Source organism: Brachyhypopomus gauderio, chromosome 4 (assembly GCF_052324685.1).
Source record: "Brachyhypopomus gauderio isolate BG-103 chromosome 4, BGAUD_0.2, whole genome shotgun sequence".
Taxonomy (NCBI): domain Eukaryota; kingdom Metazoa; phylum Chordata; class Actinopteri; order Gymnotiformes; family Hypopomidae; genus Brachyhypopomus; species Brachyhypopomus gauderio.
The window spans coordinates 36,312,854-36,327,979 of record NC_135214.1 but is presented as its reverse complement, the minus strand read 5'-3'; the positions used below and the strand labels follow the sequence as shown (position 1 = coordinate 36,327,979).

At 48.6% G+C, this 15,126-nt stretch overlaps 1 protein-coding gene across 1 annotated transcript; it reads left to right on the top strand.

Annotated features, from left to right (window-relative positions):
- The first annotated feature begins 1,032 nt into the window (after positions 1-1,032).
- On the top strand, positions 1,033-14,748 carry ssbp3b (single stranded DNA binding protein 3b). Its single transcript, XM_077004375.1, has 16 exons — positions 1,033-1,210; positions 1,917-1,989; positions 2,138-2,199; positions 2,305-2,389; positions 8,010-8,069; positions 8,454-8,514; positions 9,045-9,103; positions 9,432-9,496; positions 9,612-9,660; positions 9,798-9,833; positions 10,345-10,399; positions 10,475-10,542; positions 10,840-10,912; positions 11,680-11,708; positions 12,938-13,033; positions 13,375-14,748. Exons 1-16 carry the CDS (start codon positions 1,155-1,157, stop codon positions 13,405-13,407), a joined length of 960 nt encoding a protein of 319 aa, XP_076860490.1. The 5' UTR covers positions 1,033-1,154; the 3' UTR covers positions 13,408-14,748.
- The last annotated feature ends 378 nt before the right edge of the window (positions 14,749-15,126 follow it).

The window sequence follows — 15,126 nt, the reverse complement described above, 5'->3', positions numbered from 1 at the left end:
TGGACCGAGTTCGTTTCCCGACATCAGCAAAGTCGGTCCACTTTCAGCCGCTGTAGTGCAATCGAATTAAGTGTCCCAAGTGTTTCTGACGAGCCCATTCGCCTGGAGGCCGGGATGCGTAATAAAGGCTGCTGTTAAATCACTTTGATAAACAAGATTATATCACATAATCCCTACTCTGCTTTGGTCTAGAGACTAAACCTAATCCCCATTCTCGGCGCTATTAAATTCTGTATTCTTTAGGTTGCCTTAGTGCATGGACCTGGTGATTTATATATTTCTATGATCTCACGTTTCACGGCGGATGTAGGGATCATTAGATATGACTGGGTGAATTTAAAATCACAGGTATCAGTTCAGGTGGGCGAATTGGTTCATCTGACCAGCAGAAATCAGGACAGTACAACCCATTCCCACGGGAACGAGCTCGTGCTGTGGATGTGTGTGTCTGGCCTGCATTGTGGTGTGGAGATATAGCCTGGGGGGTATTGTCACAACGCCATTCAGACAGGCTCTCACATATATTTGCTGTGGTGAACAACAAATATAAATATTTCTTCTCAAAGTAACAGCAAAATTAAAACCGACGTAATTTGAATTGGTATAAAATGTTTAAATTAAAAAATGTTTGAAACACTTCCTCCTTCCTAAAGCAAGGTATTTGAGATTGGGACTAAGGTGTTATGTTTAGGTATTTGAGATTGGGACTATGATATTATGTTTAGGCTCAAGTATCATGCAGTGGTTAGTTAGCTTTAAAATAATGTTTTAGACAAAAAAACATCTCGCATTAATCAGTCCAAAACGGACAAAGACTACGTTTCGTAAATTTATTTATAAAGTTAAAACTTTAAATGTTGTATAGTTGCAGAACATACTCTCAATCAACCTATCTTTAAAATTATTGCAAAAAAAGAGAAAAATACACTACTCGGTTGCTCAGATAACGTCAGCGCTGATCGTGACGTAAGACGATTTCCCGGGCGCCTATTGGTCGATGAACATGTCAATCAAGCCATGCCCGCTCCCAGTAGTCAAGGTTGGCTGTGTGTGCACTAGTGCGTTTAGGTGTGCGGCCAGTCGGGATCCCTGACAGATGAATTGTTGAAAATAGAGGAAAAGGGAACGCGGGCGATTCTCCCGTGCAATAAACCATGTTTCCAAAAGGCAAGAGCTCCGTTGTGCCATCGGACGGTCAGGCTCGGGAAAAGTAAGGCTTTCCGCGTATTACAGCGTCGTGCTTTATGTTGTGTTTCTGTGGCTTCGACGTAGCCTATTGTTAGAGCGCGCAGGGCTCGCGACAGCTTCGCGCGAGCCATCCTGGGAGCGTGCAGCCCGAAGTGCTCGTGCGACGTTCTCGCCCGTTCCAGTGCCGCACGGGCGCCGCGGTCTCGTCGTCGTAACGTGATACACAATTACATTATTTTGGGGGGTTTGAAGCCCCGTTTCCTGTCGCGCAAACCGAAGCTGCTACGTTTGAAATGGACTCCGTGCGAGAGGACCGCCACATTGTGGCTGCGCCGCCCGTCTGCTCGGGCAGGGAGTGGGTCCCATCTATTGTGCTTTAGTTTGTAGTCGCACCAAAGGCACTGCCGGCCTTTCCCTTTGGGTTTGCTACAAGATTTCCAGCGCGATACTATTATACTTTTTACACAAACGATTTATATGTTTTTTTTAATTATTTTCATTTTCTTGTTTATTTATATATTTATTTGCCTGTAACAGTAATAGATAAGACTCACTCCCTCTGTTTTCACTGAACATGTTTGTATGGGAGAGGTAGCTCAGTTCTTCAGAATTATGACCCCTCCTATCAATAAATATGATACTTTATCGTTTCTTCCTATTCCTTGCGTATCATATTTGTAATCTGCAGTTTCTTTCCTCTTCTTTTTGTTTGTTTTGGTCTGATGAAGGCTGGCTCTATATGTTTACGAGTATTTGCTACACATTGGCGCACAGAAGTCGGCCCAGACCTTCCTGTCAGAGGTGAGAATCTTGACTCCAGAGGGGAGCGTCATTTGCATACGGTACCGAGCGGCGCTGCGAACAGCAGGCCTGCAGCCCCAGTGCATGCTGGGAGCTCCTGTCGGTGCACACTGACAACATTTCCCCACATTTATTTCTCTTCCTTCAGATTCGATGGGAGAAAAACATTACTCTGGGCGACCCGCCGGGGTTCCTGCACTCCTGGTGGTGGTAAGATGCACGCGGGCTTTGCTGTAAAGTGTTGAACTTGTTGATGGTGACGTGATGATGCTGGCCATGTGACCTCTAACCCCATGGCGTGTTTGTGCCTCTCAGTGTGTTCTGGGATTTGTACTGCGCTGCCCCGGAGAGGCGGGACTCGTGCGAGCATTCGAGCGAGGCCAAGGCTTTTCACGACTACGTGAGTGACCCCGACACTGCCATTTGAATGATTGTGAACATGTGTGTACCTACAGACTTCCAGAGCTGCTGCTTAGCTAGTGCAGTTAGCTGCTTCATGTACTGTGCAGTTTATCAGCTAACAAACTGTGGTAAACTGCTGTAACGCCTTCACTTCCTGTCCACACTGCTGTAACGCCTTCACTTCCTGTCCACACTGCTGTAACGCCTTCACTTCCTGTCCACACTGCTGTAACGCCTTCACTTCCTGTCCTCACTGCTGTAACGCCTTCACTTCCTGTCCACACTGCTTGGTTACTGCGGTGTGTTGTTTAGACATGCCAAGTGTTGCCATGCTCAGTCTTAACAGTGTGGTCAGTAAACACTGTAAGTTTTTACTTAGCTTACTTTCACTGTAAGCTAAGTTTCCACCACGGGCAAAACCTGGGCCTCTAGATCACAGGAGGGTGTGGTTTCAGAGGAGGGTGTGGCTTCGGAGCTCAGTGTTGGGTGATCTTGGTCACTTATCTGACGTGTGAGAGGAGGTGAGTGGAGGTGCTGGGAGAGGAGTTCATATCAGTGGGACATACTGACTGTGTCCACCAGGTCCGTCTCCAGCGTGAGACAAGACATTCTGCTGTCTGCTGAAGCAGAACTCGTACGTGTCCCCTCATAGCAGGCCGGGGTTCTCTGCTGGAGTGCAGATTGGAAGCTTGTTTGACACGAGCGTGGCAGCGGGTGTGTGTGTCTTCACACACGTTTCCTGGAAGCCCTCCTGTCCTTCTCTCCTCAGACCTTGTTCTTAATACCATACTCACAGTCTTGATCTCATAAACATCTGTTCAGTCATTAGCTTCCAACATCATGTTTAACGATTTGTGCAGTACCTGCTAGCATGTTGTGAAGTTGGGACCGTGGCTGAATGTTGTGTAGTAACATTGAGTGTTGTGTAGTAACACTGAGTAGTTGCACTCATTGTATTAACTAGAGTTCATAGTTAACGCCATGTTAGTGTTATGCTTGTGTATGTTACATCACCATCGTGTGTGTTCTGGTACTGGTGTACAGTGAGTGTAAGTTGACTGTGGCAGTCTGTATGCAAACAAGGGCCATGGTACCAGGTGTAGGGGCAGGAGGGGCAGATTTAGCCAAATCCCCTGCACCTCTACCAGAAATAATATCACATGTCCCAGTGAGTTTATTAATTCTTCATGTCTCACTGTGGCCTGTCTTTCCTGCTGGCTGCTGCCTGTTGTTATAGCAGGGTTGACTGGCACCTGTAAGTGTGTGGGGGGGGGTTTGTGAGGCTGGGTGGAGCAGGCCAGGTGGTGGGTGGAGCAGGCCAGGTGGTGGGTGGAGCAGGCCAGGTGGTGGGTGGAGCAGGCCAGGTGGTGGGTGGAGCAGGCTAGGCTAGGTGGTGGGTGGAGCAGGCTAGGTGGTGGGTGGAGCAGGCTAGGTGGTGGGTGGAGCAGGCCAGGTGGTGGGTGGAGCAGGCTAGGTGGTGGGTGGAGCAGGCTCTGTCTTCTGCTCCACTGTGGCTGTCTTTGTTCCTGGCTGTGGTGTCGACCGTGGCTCCTGGGTTCAGTCTCCTGGCTCTCTGGGGGAGGGAGAGAGGGAGCGAGTGAGAGGGAGGGAGGGAGGGAGAGAGGGAGCGAGTGAGAGGGAGCGAGTGAGAGAGAGAGAGAGGGGGTGGGGGAAGGAGAGAGAGAGGGGGGAGGGGTGGTGTGGTGCCTGTGTCGGTGCATGCAGTCTTTGCACAGAAGCCGTGCTGTGTTTCTGCTTTGCCCCAGAGACAGAACCCCCTGGGGGCTGTTGGGGGGGGGGGGGGGGTGGCTGTGTTGGGCTGGGCTCTGGAGTGATTGATGGCTGTCAGGAAGCCAGTGGACAAACACACTGAAGAGGGTGTGTGTGTGTGTGTGTGTGCGCGTTTAATGAAGGAGCCGAGGGTATCTACACACTGGGCACTAGGTGATTGTGTGTGTGTGTGTGTGTGTGTCTGGGGTGTGAAGGTGGATGGAAGCATGTCTGAATAATCTTGAACATTTGGCAACATTCAGCAGTGATACTGTTCTTCTCTTACGGAGCAACCTTAATTTTTTTTACTGGAAATCTGGGAATAATCATGTGAGACGTGTGTGTGGTGTCTATCTGTACTGGGAGGTTTCACCCCCGTTGTGGAGGGACTCCAGAATCTGACCTGGTGGGGCGGGCAGAGAAGTTCTGTCCACTGAGGTCATGGTCAGGTTTGATTAAGTAACATGCAAGGTGTGAACCGTAAATGTAGGTGAGACTGGACGAGAGAGGTGTGTGTGTGTGTGTGTGTGTGTGGCGGGGGGGCACACTGTCTGCAGCTGGTTTTACTGGGATGAATAAGTGAGGAAAGTCCGGTGTGTGGGAGGTCATGTAGATCCACGCTGCAGCAGACGGAGTGATCCACAGTGCTGGCCGTGGCGTAACAGTAGACCCCACAAACCAGTGGGCGAAGTGTAAGGACAGTATACAGTGAACAGGAGGCACTGGGTAGGATTGCACAGGAACTGCGGCTCTGAATTGCATGTCGTGGTGTGTTCAGATAGAGGAATCTGTAACTGGACCCTGATGTGTTAACTGTCTGGAATGTGTTGAGCAGTGTTTAAGTCTGTGTGTATCGGAGCACTGGTGTTGGTGACTGCATTCAGGAGGATCTATGGTTCTGTCGGAGCTGGTGTTGGGTTTGTGTGTGTGTGTGTGTGTGTGTGTGTGTGTGTGTGTGTGAAGAGGTCTTGCTTCAGTGTGTTCTAGGGTGTGTATTTTTGAGCACTGTTGGTGTTTAAACGTGTTCCGGTGCATATATGTGTATCTGAGCAGTGGTGTTAATTGTGTTTACAGGGGTCTGTGTGCATCACAGTACTGTAGGTTACCAGTGCCTGCTGTGTTGGAGAACGGTGTAGTTGTGTACAGGGCAGTGTGTAGCTGGACTGGGGTGTGTCCCTCGTCCCTGTCTCCATCCCCTGCCTGTGGTATTTCACACTGCCTGTGGGAGGCAGTTCTTAGCAGCTGCCCCTACACTCAGCTGGGCCTGACGCTGCAGTGCTGAGCTCGCCCGGGTCTGGACCCAGCACACCACGGCCGCAGAAGCACAATCAGATTAACTGAGGCGCTATGAGCAGCAGGACTGACCCTGGGTCAGTGCTGGGAGACATGGTGTGAAGGAGCAACGACCTGTGTCACAAGCAAAACTGACCCCAGGTCTGTGCTGGGAGATGCAGTGTGGATGCCACGATCCAAAGAGCTGGTGGCTGAAATCTAAAAACGAGAGTACTATTTTGTGTGATGTTGGAGCTCAAATGACTGGGATGACTGTGCTGGGATGACTGTATTGATGTTGCTTTATTTTCCAGAACTATGTGATTGACAGCTACGTTGCCATGGAAAAAGGGCACAGATTTTTTAGCTCATAATCATGGCACTGAAATGTATGAAAAATGTCAACTTGTGGTGTTATTGTTCTGACTGTGATTTCTGGGTGTGGGTGTAGTGGTGTGTGGGTGGTGTCGGTTCTGGGTGACGGTGTAGTGTTGGTGCAGGTGTTATGTAATGATGTAGTGTGGTTGATGGTGCGGGTGTTGTGTAACAGTATCGTGTGGGTGTTTGATGAACTTCTGGTTATGTAATGCCTGTGTGTGATGTATTGTGTGTGTTGTGTGTGTGTGTGTGTGTGTGTGTGTGTGTGTGTGTGTGTGTGTGTGTGAGAGAGAGAGAGAGATGGTGTTATGTAATGCTGTAGTGTCTGATGGTGTTGTGTGTCTGATGGTATTTGTGTGTGTGATAGTGTTGTGTAATGCAGGTGGTGTCGTGTGTGTGTGGTGTCTGACGGTGTTATGTAATGCTGTTGTGTGTGATGGTAGTGTGTGTCTGACGGTGTTATGTAATGCTGTAGTGTCTGACGGTGTTGTGTAATGCTGTAGTGTGTGATGGTATTGTTGGTGTGTGTGTGATGGTGTTGTGTAATGCTGTAGTGTCTGATGGTAGTGTGTTTGTGTGATGGTGTTGTGTGACGGTGTAGTGTGTCTGACAATGTTGTATAATGGTGTTGTGTCTTACGGTGTGTGTGTGACGGTGTTGTGTAATGGTGTTGTGTGTCTGACGGGGTGTGGTGAGAGAGAGAGACGGTGGTTGTGTAATGGTGTAGTGTTGTGTAATGGTGTAGTGTTGTGTAATGGTGTTGTGTGTCTGACGGGGTGTGTGAGAGAGAGAGACGGTGTTGTGTAATGGTGTAGTGTTGTGTAATGGTGTAGTGTTGTGTAATGGTGTAGTGTGTCTGACGGTGTTTTCCTGTTGTTCCCACAGAGTGCTAGCAGCAGCCCCAAGTCCAGTGATGGGGAACATGCCCCCGGGGGAGGGGCTTCCTGGAGGCCCCATGCCCCCCAGCTTCTCCAGGTTAGACCCTGTGCCCTGGGGGGGGGGGGGGGGGGGGGGGGGGGGGGGGGGGGGGGGGTTGCCACCTTCCCTCTGCTCCTCTGGAAAACGGATAGACATTTATTTTTTTCCCCCTCCACAAACATCTTTCAAAGCTGCTAAAATTGTTTGTTTGCTCACACTAGCTGGTAAGATCAGAGTGGGGAGAGGGAGTTTGAGGGGTGTGTGGAGTGAGGAGAGAGGGGTGAAGGTTGTGGGGAGTGAGAAGAGAGGGTTGAGGGGTGTGGCGAGTGAGGTGAGGGGTGTGGGCACTGCTTCTGGGCTGCAGAGCTCCACCCTGTACAGCTCCAGTGCTCTGAGGCTTTTCCTCTGTTTGCTGCACCCAAAGCTCCAGCCTGACTCCACCTGTTCTCATCTTAACCGGCTCTGTGCAGTGTTGTGCTCTCACTCTCCAGCTCTTTAAATAGTCTAACGCCTCCCATCCTCCTCCTCCGTGCTCCTCTCCTCCCCTTCTCGTCTGCTTCTCTCTCTCCCCCTCTCTCCTCTCTCTTACACTCTCTCTCTCCCCTCTCCTCTCCTCTCTTACTCCTCTCTCTTACTCTCTCTCTCCTCTCTCTCCCTCCTCCTCTCTTACTCTCTCTCCTCCTCCACCCCCCCCCCCCCCCCCCCCCCCCCCCTTCTCTCTCTCTCTCTCTCTCTCTCTCAGGGCCCTCCTGGCTCACAGTCCTCTCCTCATGCTCAGCCTCCTCCTAACAGCATGATGGGACCCCATGGACAGGTAGCACCTCCACACCCCCCACCATCACCACCTCAACACCACACACACCCCCCTTGATGTGGACCCTCCAACCACGCACACCCCCTCACACCCCCCCGGACACGCCCTCTCTTCAGTACACTCTTCTGCCCGGTGTGCAGCTTTGTCTCAGCAGACCTCTAACTTCTCTACCTTCTCTGCTTACTGGCTCTTCTGTTTGCTCCTCCCTCCATCCGTGCAGCGAGATCTCCATCTGTCAGTCATCTCCTAGCATGATGACTGAGAGATGGAGGCTACAGCCATCAGTCTGAACACTTGCGCTGTTAGTTGAGAAGGTGTCTAATTCTTGAATCTGAGCCTGTTTGATTTGGACTATTCTGACGGTTTGAGTGACGGGAATGTTCTACTGTTGACCAAAATGAGGGTGTTGATCTGAGGTTTAAAGATGCAAATGAAGTGTGTTAAAGTGGGCGGTCTCTCTCCACAGCCATTTATGTCCCCTCGTTTTGGAGGCGGTCCAAGGCCACCAATCAGAATGGGCAACCAGGTACTCCACCTGCTCCACCTCCACCTTTCCACACAACCTACTAAAGCAATTCTGGTGCTGCAGAAAAGCCTTCACGGGGGCTCCTGTTCTCATCTAGCAGACCCGCTCCAGCTAACAGACACCTGCTCTAGTTAATAAAGACCTTCAGGCGTGTAGTTGAATGGTGTTATGAGACTCGGGTTTTCTCCAGGCCTGATTCAGCCCTGTGGACTCACCTGTGTGACACATATTAATATGTTATATTTAACATATTAAACTTTAACACGTGTTGAAGCTGTGTGGAACATCATTCTCATGTGGTGGTGTATTGTGTGGTTTGATCTTTGATGAACAGCTGCTACACCAAACTAAAATGCTCTAAATTACTTTCACTTCTGTCCACAGCCACCAGGGGGCGTACCTGCAGCTCAGCCAATGCTGCCGAACATGGACCCCAGACTACAGGGTGAGTGGGTCTCAACTCCACCCCCACCAGAAACAGCAGAGGTAGTTTAGTCAGTTACCATGAGCCCCTGACTCCTGGGTAAAAGGAGGGTGATAAATCTGTAGGACCTGTGTCTCCAAGGGGATGATTTGAATACCTGTGTCTCCAAGGGGATGATTTGAATACCTGTGTCTCCAAGGGGATGATTTGAATACCTGTGTCTCCAAGGGGATGATTTGAATACCTGTGTCTCCAAGGGGATGATTTGAATACCTGTGTCTCCAAGGGGATGATTTGAATACCTGTGTTCTGTGACATTCATTAAATCCGTAACCATTTTCAGTGGTTACAAATCCCAGGACTAGATTTTGAAATTAAGACATTATACAGGGTTGTATATCTTATCATACAGTATACACCTGTGCACCTTTGATTTGTCTGATCGAAGAAGTGGAGGACCAGGAAGCATTAAGGCTTTTAGATTTGTACAACTTTGTGTACAACTTTTTCTTAATAAACAGTAACAAATCACCTTTTGCCTGTGTGTTTAGGACCAATGCAGAGGATGAATGTTCCCAGAGGAATGGCCCCCATGGGTCCCGGGCCCCAGGTGATGCTCTCTTCCCCTTAACACTGTACTGGGATGCTTTGGCCATTCGAGGGTGGGGTGGTGTGGGGGCGGGTGGGGTGGGGGCAGGTGGGGTGGTGTCGGGTAGGGGGCGTGGTGTCGGGTAGGGGGCAGGTGGGGTGGGGTGGGAGCAGGTGGGGTGGCGAGTGGGGGCAGGTGGGGTGGTGGGGTGGGGGCAGGTGGGCTCCCTGCGTTCACCTTCCTCCACAGGTGTGACGCGGTCCACAGTTGGGCACACTCGCAGCAGGCTACAATAGTACATGATCATTTTCTCTCTGGCAACTCTGCTGACTGTGAATTGCTGTTGCAGAATTTTGGAAGCGGGATGAGACCCCCACACAACTCCATGGGCCCCGGAATGCCCGGAGTGGCGATGTACGTATGCCCCGCCCTGTTCTGCTTATGCCCCGCCCTGTTCTGCTTATGCCCCGCCCTGTTCTGCTTGTATGAAGGAGGAGCTCAGTCATTTTGGAATGTTGTTGGGTTTCAGGGGTCCTGGAAACGGAAGACCACCTTGGCCGAACCCGAACGCCAACAACGTGAGTCACGTGAGAGTCCACGTGCCATCGAGTCCCTACGTTACATACCATACTGACTACATTATAGCTAAAGTCTTCATATGCGTGTGTGTGTGTGTGTGTGTGTGTGTGTGTGTGTGTGTGTGTGTCTCCCTCAGATGCCCTACTCCTCACCCTCTCCTGGGGCATATGGGGTAAGTGCGGAGCACCACCACTCCGGCAGGACACTGCGTCTGCTCACACTCACGGGACAGTTTACCTTCATCATTTCCATTTTACTTATCATGAGCTTTGCATGGAGCTAACGTGCCTCAGTTCTGATAGGTCAGAGGGAGAGGTTATTGCGCTATACGTAGGTTCTGATTGGTCAGAGGGAGAGGTTATTGTGCCATTCGTACCTTGTGATTGGTCAGAGGGAGAGGTTATTGTGCCATTTGTAGATTCTGAGTGTTCAGAGGGAGAGGTTCTTGTGCTATTCTTAGGTTCTGATTGGTCAGAGGGAGAGGTAATTGTGCCATTCGTGGGTTGTGATTGGTCAGAGGGAGAGGTTATTGTGCCATTCGTGGGTTGTGATTGGTCAGAGGGAGAGGTTATTGTGCTATTCGTAGGTTGTGATCGGTCAGAGGGAGAGGTTCTTGTGCCATTCGTAGATTCGTGGTCAGAGGGAGAGGTTAAGGTTGGTGATATAAGTCTGGTTCCTTGCAGGGCCCACAGGGTGGTGGACCCCCTGGCACCCCCGGGATCGTCCCCAGCCCTGCAGGTGAGTCCCACCCTCTGTGCATGACCTTTTGGCCACAGACTCCCTGATTCCTGCCCCCCTGATTCCTTCTTTCAGACTCCAACAACTCGAGTGAGAACCTGTACACCATGATGAACTCGGGGGGTGGAGGTGGCCGGACTAACGTAAGTGAAGCCTACACCCCCATCAGCTCCACCCGTGCTGCTGTACAGAAGGCTGGAACTGCCTCTCACACACTTGTAAATATCTGTAAATAAAATAACTTTAATTGTTGGAGCAAGACCAAGGTTGTCAGAATAGGAGAGGGTTCACGTGTTTGTGCGAGGCTGTGTGTGTGTGTGTGTGTGTGTGTGTGTGTGTGTGTGTGTGTGTGTGTGTGTGTGTGTGCGTGCGTGCGTGCGTGCGCGCTATACATTGGCTCTTAGTGCTTTGTGCTTTCTTCTCTCTCCTCTTCTGTGTAGTTCCCCATTGGTCCTGGCTCAGAGGGCCCCCTAGGGGCCATGGCAGGAATGGACCCAATGCATATGAACGGAGGTGAGGTTTCCAACATCTATACATCAGTGTTTATAGTATGCAGCCCCGTTGCCGGGGGGGGGAGGACAACCGGGTCTGTTGTCCCGGGCCCCAGGGCCAGGGGGGCCCATCAAAGAGCCCAGCTATTTATTTATTTTTTTAAGTCTATAATTTTTAAATAATCTTGAAATCTTTAATCTTTAATTAATATAAAATTCTGTACTCAAAATAAGCTCAATAGCTAAAACATATATGTTTTTTACCTATCTGCATATTTTCCATTAAGTGCATACACCCCCGCCTCCCACTGAAAAATGGTTTGATCCAGCACCGACCGTAACCGGCTGGTACCCGCCCAACAGCGGGAAATACAGTGGTGGATAGTTAAAGTAAATACAGAAGTCTGGAGCGCAGAAAAGAAAGGAAAAACATTTACCTGACAAATTTTAAAGTTGCATTGGGTTCCAGGTTTGAAAAGTGCTGGAATTTAGGCTAAAGTACTTGAAAATGAAACTTTCTTGTCCTGGGCCCCAGCAAGACTGTCAAAGGGCCTGATAGTATGTATGCATGTGTGTGTATGTTTGTGTATGCTGCCCAGTGAAGAAAAAACAGTAGAATTTTGAGGTGGAATATCTGTTTGATATTAATGTTTTTGGGGGATTATTATTTATTAATGCAGAATTTGTTATGCATTTTTATAAACTGGATTTGAAAAAACAGCAACCCAAAGAGGCCACCGTTGCATTGTGGGTAATGTGGATACTTGGTTGTTTTTGTTGCTGCTTTAGGTTCTGGAGACTTGGAGGTGCTCCCCAAGGTGACACGCCCACCACGCTAGACACGCCCACCATGCTAGAAACACCCTTCACTCTAGAGCTTTTCTAGAAGCATACAACGCTGGCGCGGCCTTTATTCTAGAGCTTTTCTAGAAGTATACAGTGATGTCAGTTAGTACTTAGTAACGCGTTACTCTAATCTTACCACTTTTTTCGGTAACGAGTAATATAACGCGCTACTATTTCCAGTCCAGTAATCAGATTAAAGTTACTTATCCAAATAACTGTGCGTTACTATTTTTATTTTCCCTAGTAAAAATATATATTTTGCTTTCTTCTTGGTCAGTTCTACTTCTGTGTCTGACCGTAGCGCTCGACTCCGCACGCTACGCGCGACCCTGTGAAACCGCGAGCACGTTTTACAAGTCATTTTTTGCAGTGTCCTCCCGAAACGATATGTGGTAGTATAAAGAAATACCACTCAAAAACAGGGGAAGGGACATTTACCTGAAGAATTTTAATGTTGCTTTGTGTTCCACGTTTGAAAAGTGCTGGAATTTTGACTAACGTCGCCTACTTTAAAATGCTTGAAATTGTAATGGTATTTCGTTTCACAAGCTGTCTGACTGAACAGTTCGCTTGTATTACGTTTACAAATAAATTTACAAATAATACCACGCATCTACACAAACGTAATGTCAGGAGATACCTTTAAGTGACACCTTTAAGTATTGCGTTATCAATAAAGTTTCCCTCCTCTGGATTTTTGGATTAAGCAGTTTCTGCCTCGGTTACAGAACCTGCTTCAATACATTGTTACTGTTAAAAATGCACTTCCAATAAAGTGAGTATTGGAAAAATTTATTTTGCTGCTGAATGTAACTATTAAAGTAACTTGTAATCTAACGTAGTTACTTTTAAAATCAAGTAATCAGTAACGTAACTAAGTTACTTTTAAAAGGAGTAATCAGTAATCGGATTACTTTTTCAAGGTAACTTAGCCATCACTGGAAGTATATGACGCTGGCGTGGCCTTTATTCTAGAGCTTTTCTTAAAATATGCAACACTGACATAGTTGTTCAGCTGTTTGAACATGTTCATCCACATAAATGGAAACTTAAGCCAACATTACCATTAACACAGTAATGCGTGATTGTGGTTTATCGATATTTCCCTTTGAGAAGTGTGTCTCTCTCTCTCTCTCTCTCTCTCTCTCTCTCTCTCTCTCACACACACACACACCGATCGATGTCTCTGTGGCGTTTGCAGAATTCCCCCAACAATATGAGTAACCTGAGCAACAGCCTGGGCACCCCACGAGACGATGATGCTGGTGGCTACCTTCACTCCTTCCAGAATGAGAACGTGAGTGCCCCCTACCTGCGTGGTCCCACACTACACGGGGGGGTTGGCCTGAACTCTCCCAGGTTCAAACCCACAGCTGTGCAGTGTGGTGCAGACCTATCAGAAGGCTGATGTTTGTGTTCTTGCATTAGGACTCCAGGGCTCTGTGTGTGTAGGTCAGTTCCACACTGACCAGGTGTTGGTTTGGTCATATGTGTCTACACAGAACTTATTATATGTACAAAGCTTGGATCTTCTGCCATGTTGTTGCCTTGGGCTGCATTTAATTGTCTACCCTCTCTCTCTCTCCCTCCCTCTCTCTTCCTCTCCCTTTTCCTCTCCTCCTCTCTCCTTCTCTCCAGCAATATTCTCCCTCCATGACCATGAGTGTCTGATATCTGATCGTGATTCCCAGGGGGGCGGGACTTGCCGCTGGCCAATCATTACAGAGAGACACGGGGGGACATGTACAGGATGTGGGGGCCGCGTGTAACTGCCTCTGCTCTCACCGCTGGTCTCCTGCAATATTGCTTTTTTTAATTCTTACTTTTTATTGATAAGCACCCCCCCCCCCCCAGGTCGGTCAGCTGATCCAAACGTGACACAATCCTCCTGGAACAGTTTTTTTTTTTTTTCTTCATTCATTTTTGTCCCTTTTTCCTTGTTCTTCTGAAAGGTCGCTTTAGTAAAGGAGCATTGTAAGGTTCTGATCCCAGGATGTGTAGCCCCCGTCACCCCCATAACCTCCTCTCAGCCCATCCGCATGGTTTATGCGTTATGTAACGTCCTCCTCATCCTCCACACTGAACTCTCATGCGTGGCCTTTGACCTCGCCCTGCTGGTTTTGTTTGTGTTTTTTAGCGTCTGGTTTCTATTTCTCCAGTGAAGCGCTACAGGTGATGAGACAGTCACATGGCTTTTCTGAATGGGACATTCACCTCTTTACACTCTGTCATAGTTTTTATCATTATTATTATGTTTTTTTCTCAAGTATTACAAGCAGCTGCTTCCAAGGAATAACTGCGTTGTGTCTGTCGTCTCCCACTGAGGAAGAGGAAGATCAAGTCCTTCCTCTGCACTGACTCCATCTTGGTTACTCTTGAACTACTGTCTCCATTCCCCTCCTCAGTGACTCTCAATACCTGATTGGTCCAGCCAGAGGCGGACCCTGCCGAGCACACTACCTTTGAATGGTGGACTCTGAGGAACCCTCAGTCTGTCTCCTCCGGCCCCTCCCCCTCTCTGGCCCCTCCCACTGACACATATGGCCATTTGTAGCATCGATTACTTGTTAAGCTGAGTCTGTGATGGTGAACAGCACCATGTCCACCATGTTTCCCTCCCTTCACTACCATGTGCCTCAGTTTTGTTTTGGGCATTTTTTTTTTTTTTTGATAATGGTCTGATTATTAATAATGGTTCTGATAATGGTCTGATTATTAATAATGGTTCTGAAAGGCCCCATCATTCATGTTGTAGCTTCACCCCTGAAGGAAGGTGCTCGCGTGAAACCGGTGCAGTAGTGAGTGTTCACATGGTCTTGGTGTTGGACTTCAGCGGAAGGCTGCCACACTCACTCATAGTATCGATAGGATCATAAGTTATTCTGTTTATACAGACCTTTGGTAATGGTTCTACATTTAGAAGTTGTTTTACACTGCTTTTGTTAGCTTGTACATCATACTTTGGGCAAAAATGCTTGTTTATATATTGACAACTAAATTATTTGGCTCCTATCCGTGTGTTTTTGCCTTGTTTTCATGTGCTTGTGTGCGTCTGCTGTACGGGCTCCAGGGCTCCTGGGTCAGGCTGGACCATGTCCATGTCCCTATTATAGCCACTAGATCCAGTGTAGTTTGGATAAAACTGCACAGGGACACCGTGCCACTACGCCCAACACCAAGTGCAGATTGTCAGCTATAATTCCAGGGGGGGAGTGTTCAGTATTGGGGAGTGTTCAGTATATTGGGAGGCACATTTGTTCGGTTGTTTCTTGTTATTTTTGGCCCCAGAGCGCTAAGAGCAGATCTGGAGTGTCAGCTGGAGTCGTCTCTAAATGTTGAGGACCAAATGTCGGTGAATCATACAACACAAAGTCAGAATAAATTAGTCAC